Source organism: Oncorhynchus clarkii, chromosome 18 (assembly GCF_045791955.1).
Source record: "Oncorhynchus clarkii lewisi isolate Uvic-CL-2024 chromosome 18, UVic_Ocla_1.0, whole genome shotgun sequence".
Lineage (NCBI taxonomy): Eukaryota > Metazoa > Chordata > Actinopteri > Salmoniformes > Salmonidae > Oncorhynchus > Oncorhynchus clarkii.
In genome coordinates this window covers 31,929,532-31,948,057 of record NC_092164.1, presented here as the reverse complement: position 1 = coordinate 31,948,057, position 18,526 = coordinate 31,929,532, and the positions used below count along the sequence as shown (strand labels likewise).

Genomic DNA, 18,526 nt, shown 5'->3' with positions numbered 1-18,526 from the left:
CGTAACCAAGACTAAGGAGATGATTGTGGACTACAGGAAAAGGAGGACCGAGCAAGCCCCCATTCTCATCGACGGGGCTGTAGTGGAGCAGGTGGAGAGCTTCAAGTTCCTTGGTGTCCACATCAATGGTCCAAACACACCAAGACGGTCGTGAAGAGGGCACGACAAAGCCTATTCCCCCTCAGGAGACTGAAAAGATTTGACATGGGTGCTCAGATCCTCAAAATGTTCTACAGCTGCAACATCGAGAGCATCGGTTGCATCACTACCTGGTATGGCAACTGTTCGGCCTCCGACCGCAAGGCACTACAGAGGGTAGTGCGTACGTCCCAGTACATCACTGGGGCCAAGACCCCTGCCATCCAGGACCTATATACCAGGCGGTGTCAGAGGAAGGCCCTAAAAATTGTCAGAGACCCCAGCCACCTCAGTCACAGACTATTCGCTCTATCCGCTTGGCACCGGAGTGCCAAGTCTAGGATAAAAAGGCTTCAACAGTTTACACCCCCAACCCTTTTACGCTGCTGCTACTACTCTCCTTTTAGCATATATGCATAGTCACTTTAACTATACATTAATGTACATGCTACCTCAATTGGGCCAGTGCTCCGGCACATTTGCTAACCGGGCTATCTGCATTGTGTTCCACCCACCAACCCCCTCTTTTACGCTACTGCTATTCTCTGTTCACCATATCTACATGTACATACTACCTCAATCAGCCCGACTAACCGGTGTCGGTGTCTGTATATAGCCTCGTTACTTTTACAGCCTCGCTACTGTTTTTCCACTGTCTTTTTACTGTTGTTTTATTTCTTCACTTACCCATTGTTCACCTAATACTTTTTTTGCACTATTGGTTAGAGCCTGTAAGTAAGCATTTCACTGTAAGGTCTATTCGGCGCACGTGACAAATAAACATTGATTTGATCATTAGATTTACAGTAACACAGCCATCCATAGGGCTGTGAGACAAATAAACTTTGATGTGATCATTAGATTTACAGTAACACAGTCATCCATAGGGCTGTGACACAAATAAACATTGATTTGATCATTAGATTTACAGTAACACAGCCATCCATAGGGCTGTGTGACAAATAAACGTTGATGTGATCATTAGATTTACAGTAACACAGTCATCCATAGGGCTGTGACACAAATAAACATTGATTTGATCATTAGATTTACAGTAACACAGCCATCCATAGGGCTGTGACACAAATAAACATTGATTTGATCATTAGATTTACAGTAACACAGCCATCCATAGGGCTGTGGCAGTCATGGAATACTGTCAGCTGGTTGTCATGCAAATGACTTCCGGTCTCAAGGTAAATGACCGTTAATTCACAAACACGTTGAGCATCTCCAGGCCTCCATGCATACAAGCCGTATACAAGCCACTGACATGCACCTTTGGAACATCTACATTTAAGCGAGCCTAATACATCCATGTAAATATAAACCATCACAACGTTTTAGGCAGCTCCAAAGAAGCTCAGAAGAACAAAATGTGTTCTGGCTATGCAGAAGGAACACCTTCCTAATATTGCGTTGCACCCCTCTTTGCCCTCAGAACATCCTCAATTTGTCGTGGCATGGACTCTACAAGGAGTTAAGTGTTCCACAGGGATGCTGGCCCATGTAGACTCCAATGCTTCCCACAGTTGTGTCAAATTGGCTGGATGTCCTTTGGGTGGTGGACCATTCTTGATACATACGGGGAAACTGTTGAGCGTGAAACCCAGCAGCGTTGCAGTCTACTGACCGAAAGCAAGAGGTGGCTAACAACAGACCTCCATCCTATGCTAGCTTGCTACCGATGGCCTGGCTAGCTGTCTAAATCGCCGTGACCCTCAACCAATCTCTCCACTCACTGGACCCTTTTGATCACTCGACTAAGCATGCCTCTCCTTAATGTCAATATGTCTTGTCCATTGCTGTTCTGGTTAGTGTTTATTGGCTTATTTCACTGTAGAGCCTCTAGTCCTGCTCACTATACCTTATCCAGCCTATTAGTTCCACCACCCACACATGCAATGACATCTCCTGGTTTCAATGATGTTTCTAGAGACAATATCTCTCTCTTCATCACTCAATACCTAGGTTTACCTCCACTGTATTCACATCCTACCTTACCTTTGTCTGTACAATATACCTTGATGCTATTTTATCGCCCCCAGAAACCTCCTTTTACTCTCTGTTCCAGACGTTCTAGACGACCAATTCTTATTGCTTTTAGCCGCACCCTTATTCTACTCCTCCTATGTTCCTCTGGCGATGTAGAGGTGAATCCAGGCCCTGCAGTGCCTAGCTCCACTCCTATTCCCCAGGCGCTCTCTTTTGACGACTTCTGTAACCGTAATAGCCTTGGTTTCATGCATGTTAACATTAGAAGCCTCCTCCCTAAGTTTGTTCTATTCACTGCTTTAGCACACTCTGCCAACCCAGATGTTCTAGCTGTGTCTGAATCCTGGCTTAGGAAGACCACCAAAAATTCAGACATTTTAATTCCAAACTACTGCAAAGATAGCCTGCAGAGTTCTGTCCTACTATCCAGGTCTGTACCCAAACAATTTGAACTTCTACTTTTAAAAATCCACCCCTCTAAAAACAAGTCTCTCACCGTTGCCGCCTGCTATAGACCACCCTCTGCCCCCAGCTGTGCTCTGGACACCATATGTGAACTGATTGCCCCCCATCTATCTTCAGAGCTCGTGCTGCTAGGCGACCTAAACTGGAACATGCTTAACACCCCAGCCATCCTACAATCTAAACTTGATGCCCTCAATCTCACACAAATTATCAATGAACCTACCAGGTACCTCCCCAAAGCCTTAAACACGGGCACCCTCATAGATATCATCCTAACCAACTTCCCCTCTAAATACACCTCTGCTGTCTTCAACCAAGATCTCAGCGATCACTGCCTCATTGCCTGCATCCGTAATGGGTCAGCGGTCAAACGACCTCCGCTCATCACTGTAAAAAGCTCCCTGAAACACTTCAGCGAGCAGGCCTTTCTAATCGACCTGGCCGGGGTATCCTGGAAGGATATTGACCTCATCCCGTCAGTAGAGGATGCCTGGATATTTTTTTTAAATGCCTTCCTAACCATCTTAAATAAACATGCCCCATTCAAGAAATTTAGAACCAGGAACAGATATAGCCCTTGGTTCTCCCCAGACCTGACTGCCCTTAACCAACACAAAAACATCCTATGGTGTTCTGCATTAGCATCGAACCGCCCCCGTGATATGCAGCTGTTCAGGGAAGCTAGAAACCATTATACACAGGCAGTTAGAAAAGCCAAGGCTAACTTTTTCAAGCAGAAATTTGCTTCTTGCAACACTAACTCAAAAAAGTTCTGGGACACTGTAAAGTCCATGGAGAATAAGAACACCTCCTCTCAGCTGCCCACTGCACTGAAGATAGGAAACTCTGTCACCACTGATAAATCCACCATAATTGAGAATTTCAATAAGCATTTTACGGCTGGCCATGCTTTCCACCTGGCTACTCCTACCCCGGTCAACAGCACTGCACCCCCCACAACAACTCGCCCAAGCCTTCCCCATTTCTCCTTCTCCCAAATCCATTCAGCTGATGTTCTGAAAGAGCTGCAAAATCTGGACCCCTACAAATCAGCCGGGCTAGACAATCTGGACCCTTTCTTTCTAAAATTATCTGCCGAAATTGTTGCCACCCCTATTACTAGCCTGTTCAACCTCTCTTTCGTGTCGTCTGAGATTCCCAAAGATTGGAAAGCAGCTGCGGTCATCCCCCTCTTCAAAGGGGGGGGACACTCTTGACCCAAACTGCTACAGACCTATATCTATCCTACCATGCCTTTCTAAGGTCTTTGAAAGCCAAGTCAACAAACAGATTACCGACCATTTCGAATCTCACCATACCTTCTCTGCTATGCAATCTGGTTTCAGAGCTGGTCATGGGTGCACCTCAGCCACGCTCAAGGTCCTAAACGATATCTTAACCGCCATCGATAAGAAACATTACTGTGCAGCCGTATTCATTGATCTGGCCAAGGCTTTCGACTCTGTCAATCACCACATCCTCATCGGCAGACTCAACAGCCTTGGTTTCTCAAATGATTGCCTCGCCTGGTTCACCAACTACTTCTCTGATAGAGTTCAGTGTGTCAAATCGGAGGGTCTGTTGTCCGGACCTCTGGCAGTCTCTATGGGGGTGCCACAGGGTTCAATTCTTGGACCGACTCTTCTCTGTATACATCAATGAGGTCGCTCTTGCTGCTGGTGAGTCTCTGATCCACCTCTACGCAGACGACACCATTCTGTATACTTCCGGCCCTTCTTTGGACACTGTGTTAACAACCCTCCAGGCAAGCTTCAATGCCATACAACTCTCCTTCCGTGGCCTCCAATTGCTCTTAAATACAAGTAAAACTAAATGCATGCTCTTCAACCGATCGCTACCTGCACCTACCCGCCTGTCCAACATCACTACTCTGGACGGCTCTGACTTAGAATACGTGGACAACTACAAATACTTAGGTGTCTGGTTAGACTGTAAACTCTCCTTCCAGACCCATATCAAACATCTCCAATCCAAAGTTAAATCTAAAATTGGCTTCCTATTTCGCAACAAAGCATCCTTCACTCATGCTGCCAAACATACCCTTGTAAAACTGACCATCCTACCAATCCTCGACTTTGGCGATGTCATTTACAAAATAGCCTCCAATACCCTACTCAACAAATTGGATGCAGTTTATCACAGTGCAATCCGTTTTGTCACCAAAGCCCCATATACTACCCACCATTGCGACCTGTACGCTCTCGTTGGCTGGCCCTCGCTTCATACTCGTCGCCAAACCCACTGGCTCCATGTCATCTACAAGACCCTGCTAGGTAAAGTCCCCCCTTATCTCAGCTCGCTGGTCACCATAGCATCTCCCACCTGTAGCACACGCTCCAGCAGGTATATCTCTCTAGTCACCCCCAAAACCAATTCTTTCTTTGGCCGCCTCTCTTTCCAGTTCTCTGCTGCCAATGACTGGAACGAACTACAAAAATCTCTGAAACTGGAAACACTCATCTCCCTCACTAGCTTTAAGCACCAACTGTCAGAGCAGCTCACAGATTACTGCACCTGTACATAGCCCACCTATAATTTAGCCCAAACAACTACCTCTTTCCCAACTGTATTTAATTTATTTATTTATTTTGCTCCTTTGCACCCCATTATTTTTATTTCTACTTTGCACATTCTTCCATTGCAAAACTACCATTCCAGTGTTTTACTTGCTATATTGTATTTACCTTGCCACCATGGCCTTTTTTGCCTTTACCTCCCTTCTCACCTCATTTGCTCACATTGTATATAGACTTGTTTATACTGTATTATTGACTGTATGTTTGTTTTACTCCATGTGTAACTCTGTGTCGTTGTATCTGTCGAACTGCTTTGCTTCATCTTGGCCAGGTCGCAATTGTAAATGAGAACTTGTTCTCAACTTGCCTACCTGGTTAAATAAAGGTAAAATAAAATAAATAAATAAAAGTTGACACACTCAAACCGGTGCGCCTGGCACCTACTACCATACCCTGTTCAAAGGCACTTTCGTCTTGTCCATTCACCCTCATCACGCACACAATCCATGTCTCACAGCTTAAAAAACGGTCTCTTCCTCTTCAGCTACACTGATTGAAGAGGGTTTAACAGATGACATCAATAAGGGATCCTAGCTTTGACCTGGATACACCTGGTCAGTCTATGTCATGGAAATGGTTGCGAGACAGTGCATGCTCATAAGTCCCGTGCCATTATTTTATAGGAAGAAGAATATAATTGAATTTAGCTGAATAAAATGGGATGGATATTTTTCCCCATTCTGAAGCGTACATGAAGTGACTAAAGTGTTCATTTAAAACAGGTCCTTTATATGCTATATTTGGAGTTATTTGGCAACTGTAGTTGTGAATGATACAAACCTTAGAATGTCTTAGAAATCAAAACAGATATGGGCTGCATGATGCCGCTATAGGCTATTGATGATTTGAAAAAAGTCAAAAGCTTGACCTCTGTTCCTTGCCCCAGGCTGCATACGTTCTCATCAAGTGATCATGTTTTCACCCATCGAGACTAATTTCAATTTAAATCACTCCACACATAAACCACTGAGAACCATTGAGCATCTCGATTTGTGACAGGTGATATTCCTCGCAAGTAGGCCAGTGCTTAATTTGGTAAACGTTGGGGAACCGCTATAGAAACATGCTTTCACTAAATCGTTGACAGCCCCCTCTCTGCACGCTCAAGGAAGGGAGGAAGGAGAGAAAGATGGAAACGCAGGGGTGAGATATTCTGTAGCTATAAGGGTAATGTCAGCCTATTATGAAAATAGAAAAAAATCCCTATTACTAGGCTATTCAAAAATGTAATTCACTAGAACATTCTTATTTACAATGACAGCCTACCCCGGCCAAACCTGGGCCAATTGTGCGCACAATTGATTAGGACTCATCAGCCACGTGGAATTTGAATGCGGTCATCGCTCATGACCGCCGCTAATACGGTCACTGCAACAGCCCTAGTTAGTCATGCATTCCCTATACTCTGTTGACTGTCAGAAACAAAGAGTACGAGCTAATTTGCTTTCACACTACAGTATTCCCACAACTGCCGTGATTTCTGAGACTTCATAGAAGCACCGTTTTCAGAACAGGTGATTTGTTACATTCCGAAGGCTGCCTGACAAAATTCAAAGGCCCTTCATACCTTGTAGACTGTGTGTAAGTACCATCAGGACAGCCGAGGGAAACACTTCTCACCTTCATAGTGGAATCATGTGTCAGGGGAGAAAAAAACATGTAGAAAAACAGAGCTTATTGAGCCAGGTAGCTGACATGCAGCAAAAAAAGGTTAACCGAGGTATTGAACCTGGATCTACCATCAGTTTGCATTTATTTCCATGTTGCTGGGCATTTGCATTCTGTGTACCCAGCATCAGACCCACCTGTGGTTTAAACCCTGCTGCACTCTCAGCGCTGACCGGTAACCTGGCACGCTGAGCATCAGTATGGTTCATTGCCTACACACAGACTTGTTATCCGCAGGTTAGGATGTTCGGATCCCTTGTGCAGGATGACTGAATCCATTGCTGCCAAACAGCAACACCTGCCATCGCTACTAGCCTATATTCCATAGCTGCAATATCTGCTGCTGCTAAAACGACTGACAATAGTACTGAGTGCTGACATGTCTGGCTGTCTTAACTGCTCGGGGCTCGTCTCCCACCACCCTGAAGTAAATACACTGTACAGGGCAGGGAACAAAGAGAGACACTTCAGCTGCCAACCTAGGTGGAGAAAGTGATGGAAGTAACAGAGGGAGCCATTTCAAAAGGTTTGCACTACCAAGGCTGGCGAAAACCGTCGCCCCATTAGCTACTGTGCTCACAGTACAGAGAAACATGCCGGGAGCTGGGAGGAGAGCAGGGTCGTATTGTATTCACAGTGCTCAGTGCACATTTTACAGGTCCACCCAAAAATACGAGGCTCCGCCGAGGGAGGAGAATGGGAGATAAAGCCTGCAGAACCAGCAGGTTCACTCACGGTGAAAAAGGTTGTGATTTCCCAACATCTGCTCTTGTTGGTAAACAGTCATGGGGACCATAGCAGTCATGGGGATTCCGCCAAGTTAACACAGCTCACTGGTTGCTTCTGGAGCGTGACTAAGACCAAAGAGCACTGGGGGAGGCTTATGAAAATGTACGGTCCATGGTGCTTCCTCAGCTAACCACCCACTACAACCACACAGGAAGTCTAGGCCTGTATTTATTTATTTGTAATGTGTTCATCCAACAGGCTAATTTTTCATTGGGATGACTTAAGCTTGATCACAGAAGGGAACGTGTTAAACTTACTGTGCCCCCCACGATCCTCCCCAAGGGGTACCACGACCTCTCGTCGAACCAGTTGAGGAACTCGTAAAACCCATTTGTGGTCAGATGATGTGTCGACCTGTAGTTGAACCTGTGGGAAGACGGAGAATATGGCTTTGTTTGGTACAAGGCAAAAATAAAACCGTGGTACACAAAAGCAGGTAGCTAATACAAATATCTTAAGATATTGTTGAATGTGCAATCAAGTATTATTTGGAAAGAATAGCCTTATTATTTCCTGATTCTACAAGAAAGGTGGCCAGTGTTGCTGCACATGCTTTGTATCATTTGAGAGAATAGGCTTCCCTTCAGCATGCAAGCTTTTGCATTGAAGCCAGTAACGCTCCGATCAACTGCAAGTTCAATCACACTCATAATTCTGCAATCTCACAAAGCCTCACTTCTAACAATGTCCCCAGCCAGCACAGGTTCAAGTGACCCAAAAAAAAGTGTCTAAAAGAAATAATCAAATAGCTAAATTAATGCAACCGAAGAGATTTAATGGTTTGGACTGCTATCGAGCCACAAACACTAAGAAAAGCAGACACTAGGAAGACAACTGCTAGAGAAAAAGCCATTAAGTACAATTCATGGGCACATTATCTCGTCGCCTCATTCCGCGTGGTTCCTCTGTGGAATGCCCATATATGCGTAGGCCTGTGTGTTAACATATCCTTGAAAAATAAGAGTCTACTGCTAGTGCAAGTTTGAAGGACAATTACCAACTTTATCTGACAATACGGAGACATCCCAAACTTCCAACCCGAACAGTCCGCTTGGTTTGCGTGACATCGCCGCTCTGAAACGGCAAACTTTCATTTAATTTCATCTTCTCTAAAGATTGTGAAATGTCTGCCAGAAGCCACTCTGTAAACGCTTTGCATACAGATTCACATGTGGTTTCTTGCTTTGCTTAGATTCCATGCTAGGCCATGAGTTCGATTAATATCTAAAATCTTCATATGGCTCAGCGCGAGGCAGTGATGTTAAATTTCAAGTGTAAAAAACAAAGAAACAGTTTATATGTAGGGGACAGTTGACGTAACCAGGGTAATATAATACACTTCATGAGTCAGTTGTGCAATCAATGCGATGCACCTGTGGCTCTGAAATAAGGACATCCATCCTTGGGACAGACCACGTTGGTCTGCAGAAACAGCCCCAACACTGGTATAGCAGAATCCTTCCCTAATACTTTGGCTCCATAGAAGTAGATTCAGGAGATTCGAGCCAGCCAGGACACGGTCACTGAGCTGCTGGGAGACAAGAAGCTCACACATACATCCCAAAATGGGTGGCAAGCTCATTAATCACTGCATGGTGATTTTTCTTCTACACAACTAACCTGAAGGATTCGTATCTGCAGGTGGGGAAAGGGGATGGCCAAAATCCTTCGATAAAGTGCTTGGGGGACAAATTCTAGTCAATGGCGGTCTTTTCTAGGCTTACGTTATTTTATATCAGTTTGTACACACGGGAGATTTAAAGTTCTGGCGCTTTTAAAAGGATTTCTGGTATCGAGGAAATAGGCTTTGAACAGTGACAAAAGCCAGCAAGGAACAAAGAATTAAAGGATGTAAACAAACACTTGCACTATTCATACGTCTGGTGCACTTACTGTTGCAGTTCACTTTCAAGTAGAATATAACACATGCTTTTGTTATGGCTCATCCATTATTCACTGACTGACACATCTAGTGAGGAGACCAAGCTACTGTTGAGCACAGACAATGCACACACAATGCACACACAATGCGCACACACCTTATATTGCAGTGCACCTGAAGCTGGCTATTCCACAGAGATGGAACTAGGACGGTTTATCCCTGTGGCTCCTCATGCAGTCAGATCACATTATTTTATAACCTGAGACTGGACACTTTCACAAGTTTGAGCATGAGCCAGCAAAACCAGTGTTTCTTTCAGACTCTGGAGCGTAGAGAGACCAGCCAGGTATAAGAGCTGCCCAGCAAAGAGCACTTACTTCCACAACCTAACCTCTCATACCCTACACAGGGAAGCTATTGTTCGTCAACTGTCAAAGCACAGAGGCGGAAGTAGAGAGAACCACAGAAAACACTTATAAAAACTTCACCCGCTGCCTCAACATATTCACAAAAAAAACATTTTCCAATGATCTCATGGACAGCAGAGCAGAGTGTTTTATCCTTGCACTTGTCACATTGATGGGGCGGATAATGTGGCCTGCCAAGTGCATTAGCAATTTAATGCATAACTGCCTAGACGGTCCCGGCCGACAGAACATCACTGCACCATCAAGTAGTGAGCAGGTGAGCTTCAAGCGATACAAACCCCTGCCGTTTAAATCATGGTCTGGCCTGGGAAGCATGGAAATTAACTAAAATGTGGCTTACGTGTCAACTCTGGAGCAAATTATTCACAGCATCTTATGTATTGGAAATTGGTTGGGGATGCCCTCAGGCATCACAACTAATTTCTATCATGTCCGTTACAGATATGAGTTCTCCATTGTTACAAAGCCCTCGTTCAGTGCATAAAACAAAAGGGATTCCTTTGTGGTTCATGAGCCGATAACGTCTTGCACCTTGGTAACCACATAATCAAATGCATCATTGGTTTTCCTGCTCTGCTCCTGCTGTTTGGATAAATGTCCAAATGGACTTTTGTTCCCGGAGTGCACTTGCCACCTTGACTAAGCCTAATTGCCCGCTGTCTTCACACTATGGATAGATTACCTGTAAGTGTTAAGAGTTCAGGGAATTAACCACGCAGTGGTCAAAATATTAAGCTGGGGCTGCCTGAAACACAACAGCTCAATGTTTAACATGGGCGCTTGGTGATTTCGTAGAATTTGCACACGAAAGCCCACACAAGTCGCAAACAAACCAAGAACGCACAGGTTGGGAGCAGACCCATCTGCAGAGTGGTGACCTTTTCAAAAAGCTAGTCACAATAAATAGCCTACATCTGGTTCTGCCTTTAACCTCTCTGATCTCCCCATCCCGGATCCGGTATCAGGAATACAGACTCAAGCTCATTACCATAACGCAACGTTAACTATTCATGAAAATCGCAAATGAAATGAAATAAATATGCCATCTCTCAAGCTTAGCCTTTTGTAAACAACACTGTCATCTCAGATTTTCAAAATATGCTTCTCAACCATAGGAAAACAATAATTTGTGTAGAAGTAGCTAGCTAGCGTAGCATTTAGCGTTAGCATCCAGCACGCAACATTTCAACAAAAACATAAAAGCCTTCAAATAAAATAATTTACCTTTGAAGAACTTCTGATGTTTTCAATGAGGATACTCTCAGTTAGATAGCAGATGCTCAGTTTTTCCAAAAAGATTCTTTGTGTATTAGAAATAGCTCCGTTTTATACATCACATTTGGCTACCAAAAAAAAACGAAAATTCAGTCCTCAAAACGCGAACTTTTTTCCAAATTAACTCCATAACATCGACTGAAAACATGGCAAACGTTGTTTAGAATCAATCCTCAAGGTGTTTTTCACATATCTCTTCAATGATATATCGTTCATGGAAGCATGGTTTCTCCCCTCAATCAAATGGAAAAGTACAAGCAGCTGGCAATTGCGCACCGAATTCCACGCAGGACACCAGGCGGACACTTGGAAAATGTAGTCTCTTATGGTCAATCTTCCAATGATATGCCTACAAATACGTCACAATGCTGCTAACACCTTGGGGAAACGACAGAAAGTGTAGGCTCATTCCTTGCGCAATCACAGCCATATAAGGAGACAATGGAAAACAGAGCTTCAGAAATTCTGCTCATTTCCTGGTTGACGCATCATCTTGGTTTCGCCTGTAGAATGAGTTCTGGGGCACTTACAGACAATATCTTTGCAGATTCTGAAACTTCAGAGTGTTTTCTTTCAAAAACTGTCAAGAATATGCATAGTCGAACATCTTTTCGTGACAATATCGCGCTTAAAACGGGAACATTTTTTATCCAAAAATGAAATAGCGCCCCTAGAGATCAAAGAGGTTAACTTCAGTAAAAGCAAGTAAAAAAATTTTTTTTTTTAAATGCTTTAACTTCTGCAAATGTATCAGTCAAAGTCAATGTTCTGAGCTTCTCTGAGCTCATTGAATAGTTAAACAAAATAGACTGCAGTGCCTGTGATTTCTAGAGCAAACCGTACACCTGGGGTTCAAGGTTGGCCAATCTTCTTGATTGTCTTCAGGTTATCCTGCATGGATTTGTTGATTCCGACTTTACACACCTATGGCATGTCTTATTGCCATTTCAGATTTTTTTTTAAATAGAAAAAGTATTGCGAATAAATGCCAAATGAAGTCAATGGGGACCAACTAGCAACAAATCCATACTGGAGTCGCGACTCCTGCATAAGAGTGAAACGCCTTCAAAAGCAGGTATGGGAAAGAACAAATGCAAGTGTCAACTCTAGAAGAGGAGGTTAGGAGTAATATTCCGAGTTGCCACCTAAATGAAACATTTGAATAACAGAATTACAAATACATACACCAGAACTAGCTTGATAATGGTCACTTATGGGATGTTCCAGTTGGATTACTTGGAGTTGAAGCATTACAGCAGGCTTTAGGAGACCCATGGGAGATTAAGGACCATTAGCCAAGGCTCTACCAGTGGACCCAGTCTTGGCTACTTTCCAATGGCACTCGGGGGGAGGCCCCACCCACACAGAGCCTATTCCCCTTCTCACTGCATGCTCATGTGACTTATGTAGCTAAATTTGATTTTTAAAAATAAATAAAATTACACTGGATAAAAGTAAATACAAAATGGTATATCATACACTGTAGTTGAGAAAGAAATGGGAAGTCAATTCTGCTTTGAAAGTTGAAAAACGTGTAACCCCAGTTTTGAGAAAATGGCCCTTGAATATTTTTGTTACACCTACTGGAGAGTTCGTCTACATCCATTCATCATCGTTCACACCCTCTTGAGCCTTAGTCCCACCCATCTCTTTAAGGATTCATGTGAGGCCATGTGATAAACTTATACACTGCTCAATTTTTTTTAAAGGGAACACTAAAATAACACAATCCTAGATCTGAATGAATGAAATATTCTTAAATACTTTTTTCTTTACATAGTTGAATGTGCTGACAACAAAATCACACAAGAATGATCAATGGAAATCAAATGTATCAACCCATGGAGGTCTGGATTTGGAGTCACACTCAAAATTAAAGTGGAAAACCACACTACAGGCTGATCCAACTTTGATGTAATGTCTTTAAAACAAGTCAAAATGAGGCTCAGTAGTGTGTGTGGCCTCCACGTGCCTGTACGACCTCCCTACAACGCCTGGGCATGCTCCTGAAGAGGTGGCGGATCATCTCCTGAGGGATCTCCTCCCAGACCTGGACTAAAGCATCCGCCAACTCCTGGACAGTGTGGTGCAATGTGGCGTTGGTGGATGGAGCGAGACATGATGTCCCAGATGTGCTCAATTGGATTCAGGTCTGGGGAACGGGCGGGCCAGTCCATAGCATCAATGCCTTCCTCTTGCAGGAACTGCTGACACACTCCAGCCACATGAGGTCTAGCATTGTCTTGCATTAGGAGGAACCCAGGGCCAACCGCACCAGCATATGGTCTCACAAGGGGTCTGAGGATCTCATCTCGGTACCTAATGGCAGTCAGGCTACCTCTGGCGAGCACATGGAGGGCTGTGAGGCCCCCCAAAGAAATGCCACCCCACACCATGACTGACCCACCGCCAAACCGGTCATCTGGAGGATGTTGCAGGCAGCAGAATGTTCTCCACGGCGTCTCCAGACTCTGTCACGTCTGTCACGTGCTCAGTGTGAACCTGCTTTCATCTGTGAAGAGCACAGGGCGCCAGTGGCGAATTTGCCAATCTTGGTGTTCTCTGGCAAATGCCAAACGTCCTGCACGGTGTTGGGCTGTAAGCACAACCCCCACCTGTGGACGTCGGGCCCTCATACCACCCTCATGGAGTCTGTTTCTGACCGTTTGAGTAGACACATGCACATTTGTGGCCTGCTGGAGGTCATTTTGCAGGGCTCTGGCAGTGCTCCTCCTGCTTTTCCTTGCACAAAGGCGGAGGTAGCGATCCTGCTGCTGGGGTTGTTGCCCTCCTACGGCCTCCTCCACATCTCCTGATGTACTGGCCTGTCTCCTGGTAGCGCCTCCATGCTCTGGACACTACGCTGACAGACACAGCAAACCTTCTTGCCACAGCTCGCATTGATGTGCCATCCTGGATGAGCTGCACTACCTGAGCCACTTGTGTGGGTTGTAGCCTCCGTCTCATGCTACCACTAGAGTGAAAGCACCACCAGCATTCAAAAGTGACCAAAACATCAGCCAGGAAGCATAGGAACTGAGAAGTAGTCTGTGGTCACCACCTGCAGAACCACTCCTTTATTGGGGGTGTCTTGCTAATTGCCTATAATTTCCACCTGTTGTCTATTCCATTTGCACAACAGCATGTGAAATTTATTGTCAATCAGTGTTGCTTCCTTAAGTGGACAGTTTGATTTCACAGAAGTGTGAATGACTTGGAGTTACATTGTGTTGTTTAAGTGTTCCCTTTATTTTTTTGGAGCAGTGTATATCTGGAAAATGTAGCTAGACTCTTACCCGTATACATGGATGAACGCTTCACGGCAGACTGTAACCATTTAACTCCATTTTGTTTGTAGTTTTGTGTCAAGTACCTCCGGTTCACATTGACCGTGGCTTGTGCAGAAAGTAGCCATTCACTTTTTCCTACCGATTTGTCGATAGAGCCTGCTAAATTCAGAGCCTTAATGTTGAGAAAAGTAGCAAAACTTTAGTTCTCGATGGCTAACGTTATATCTTTAAAAAAACGGCATGGCAGAAAGGACTGTCAACACATACTGAACAGCTCACGTTATAGACAGAAGCATGCTACATGGCAGACCAATCCAAACTCATCGCCACATGTCCATCCATTATGTCAGCCAATCATGGCTAGTGGGAAGGTTCCTCACTTTTTCTATGGCTAAACGAACTAGGCTCGTAATTTAAAAATTGTCTTCATATTTATGGATGGAATACAAGGTAGTTATTAAGGCACATGAAAGTTCACATGTTCCAGAAGGCACAAAAATGCATTTTGATTAAAAAAATATATGTTTACGTTCAAATGGCTGTACTGTGAAGTAGTGACGTGCGACATACGCCTAGTTTCCTGAAACAAGTCACATATGGCGGAAAAGAGTGACACTGGTTTACTATAATACTGCAGTGTCCAACAGAGACAGAAGCTGGACGAGAAGACGTTTTGGCGAATGGGCTGTATTCCTATTCACACGACACGGTTAAATTACTGCACTCCGTGCTCAACGATCCGTCAAGTAATTGCATTTTATGGATGTTTGATGGCAATATTGTGCAGATGCTACAGGAAATTAGTAGATAATTCTGGATTTAAATGTTAACTGTAATTACTTACTCACCAGTATACAGGCTTGATGAGGTTCTGTCACAGCTGATTTAGTGGTGTTTGCATGAACAAGAGCGGGAAAGAAAAACTATATGCTCATAAGATCAGTATGTGATGAATACCAAATTGAGCTAATGATTCCGCCAAGTCAACGGAATGAGCAATAAAAAAAATCTGCATAATTTCAGTGTGTAAACACTTGCTGAAACAGCAAAGAACTTGTATCTGATCATGTGCATGGCTTCCAGAGATAAACCAGCATCCGCGGAACGTCGTTAAATCACAACACCATGAAAAATCTGTCAAATTATGAACAAAACTAATTAATGTCTAACTAAAAATGTCACAATTTTTTACTTTTCAAAACAAGCCAGCTGGCTGTAGTTGTTGGGTAACAATAACAGATGGCTGCCGCTTCAGTTCCTAGGTGGGGCATACTGCCATCATGTCAATAAGCAAGGATCTTAGCAACTGTCTATTCAAATCAACACATGAAAAATGACAAGCTATGTAAAGCCATCTGCAGAGCACAGACATAATTATGATATCCATATTTAATTGTTCATGTGCAAGGTGGGAAATTAACTTTTTGGTCTACCAGGCACTGTGACAGGCAGATTTTAAATGTACATTTTTTTGTGACCTGCTTCTTTTAACCAAATGTGTTTGCTCCTAAGTAGAAATGTAGAAGCACACAAATCTAAGTGAACAATGACTAAAAAGTTTGTAAATAAACGTTTTCGGGAGTGATCCATGCTCAATCATTACGTGAGACAAAAAATTTCAGCTGGCCCTTTAAGGGATGGGCCGTTACACTGACCCTCACTTGTCTGATGAAAAACATTTCTCAGACTGCGATGTCTTTGTAGTCAAGAAACACAAGGACAAAGTCACACTTTAGTTGCGTTTCGAACCAACTTCTGTGAGCTTTGGATATAAATACATTTTTAAAAAGTTACCAAATGCTCTGTGACCACTTGGCAACGTGGCTGGTGAAAAATGCATTCTTATCCGTGAATGACAAAGTCTATCTGCATTTGGCGGGTGTTAATTTCCAACCCTGTTCATGGGTACAACGGAATTAAAGCCATTTGAAAAGGCATTGAAACATTTCTGAATCCCAACTGTTAAGTTTGCCAAAATCGTTAGTGCTTCTAAAATTGTCCTTTGAATGCGCTCCCTCAATACCATATTTTCAATAGCTGTTCAATAGCATATAGCCTAGTTCTGCTATATTTGGGCCTAGCCTGGGGAGAGAACAGACTAAAAATGCAAATAAATAAAAATCGGTCTGGTTTATTTGCTCCAGATTGACGGAAAGACAAAGAGCAAATAAAACAGAGTGTTCCTGTAAAAGGACACTAGGGATAAGTCTGATAAAAGTCTTCCCTGGATTCTTATTGCTGTAGCCCCAAGGCAAGTAACGAAAGTAATGGACATGTAAGACTGTCTTTTAAAAAGGAAAGGTTTGAAACTAATTATAAACTGAGTGTTTCAAGCCTTGAATGCCGATTGGCTGACAGCCATGGCCGTATACCGCGGGTATGACAATAGTTATTTTTACTGCTCTAATTACGTTGGTAACCAGTTTATAATAGCAATAAGGCAACTTGGGGGTTTGCGACATATGGCCAATATACCACAGCTAAGGGATGTGTCCAGGCACTCCGCGTTGCGTCGTGCTTATGAACAGTCCTTAGCCGTAGTATATTGGCCATATACCACACCCTCTCGGGCCTTATTGCTTAAATAGACACTCTAGAACCCGCTGACTTTCAATTCAGTTTTACTGCTATATTGACTGCCCAGTTATGCAATTACATTCACTTTAAAATGACCAAATAAGAATGTGAACATATCACAATTCCTCTAACTCAAACTCACTCAGAGGCAGACTGACGCTACCATCTGACGCATTCACAAGCGGTCTGACTTGACTCGATCATCAAATCATTTTGTTATCGCTCCCCAACATTTTGAAACTCTCCCTGACCGAGTCTGTAATACCCATGTTTCAAGCAGACCCCCATAAGTTACCTTGCTGTTCTTGGGCACAGGGACAGTCTAACTAAATAGCCACGTAGCACTCATATCTGTAGACATGAAATGCTTTGTGAGGCTGGTAGTGGCTCACAACATCATCATCCCAGACCCACTCCAATTCGCATATCGCCCCAACAAATCCAGCAATGACTCAATCTCGGTTGCACTCCACACTATCCTTTCCCACCTGGACAAATGGAACACCAACATGAGAATGCTGTTGATTGAACACTGAGCTGTAGTCAACACCATAGGTTAGTGATGAGCTTGTAGGGAACTAAGGACCCTGGGATTATACACCTCCCCCTGCAATTGGATACTGGACTTTGACAGGCCGCCCCAAGGCGGTGAGGGCAGGCAACAACACATCCTCCACACTGACCCGCAATGCAGGGGCCCCTCACCGCTATGGAGTCTGTGTACTGTGGTACGAGGTAGTTGGGGTGATTTGAATGAGGTAATATGTACAGGTACGTAGCGGGTGAAAAGCAGAATGTCCAGGTAGCCGTTTAACTTTTCAGCAGTCTTTTGGCTTTGTGGTAGAAGCTCGCTTAGCAGGTGGGGAGCTACCTGTAGGTATTACCTCATTCAAATCACCCCAACTACCTCGTACCACAGTACACGGACTCCATACTGGTACTCCTTATTAAGTATATATATATCCTCGTTATTGTTAGTGTTACCTTGTGTAACTATTATATTTGTTTATCGTCTTACTTTCTAACTGCTTTGTTTGGAAAGGGCTCGTAAGCAAGCTTTTCACCATAAAGTCTACACTTGTTGTATTTGGCACAGTTAGATTTGCATGGTTTTGCTTTCTGGCGCTCAGCAGAAACAGAACTATGAGCTCAGTCATGGACAATGCACACATGGAACAGTTCAGCAGTAGCCTGGCTCAATGAGAGACAGATTGAGGGGGTTAGAGTGCTTGCTAAACATGTTCAGGACCTCTGGAGGTCAGCGCAGTTCTAAAACAAAGAAAACGCATAGGATTACAAGAGTTTCAGAACGTCACTCAGCAAGTCCCTGCACTGCATGACCAAACTTTAAACAAATGTGTACACGGCTAATGAAAAATAAAATGGTTGTTTAGCCTCATGGTACAGGCATCGACGGCTGGC

At 43.8% G+C, this 18,526-nt stretch overlaps 1 protein-coding gene across 1 annotated transcript in view; it reads right to left on the bottom strand.

The window, feature by feature from the left end:
• The window catches only part of LOC139373335 (dolichyl-diphosphooligosaccharide--protein glycosyltransferase subunit STT3B), a 95,385-nt gene that overhangs the window by 37,810 nt on the left and 39,049 nt on the right, over nucleotides 1-18,526 (bottom strand). The window contains exon 2 of the mRNA XM_071113737.1: nucleotides 7,910-8,018. Coding sequence (XP_070969838.1) covers nucleotides 7,910-8,018 — 109 coding nt within the window. The remainder of the gene's footprint in view (nucleotides 1-7,909; nucleotides 8,019-18,526) is intronic.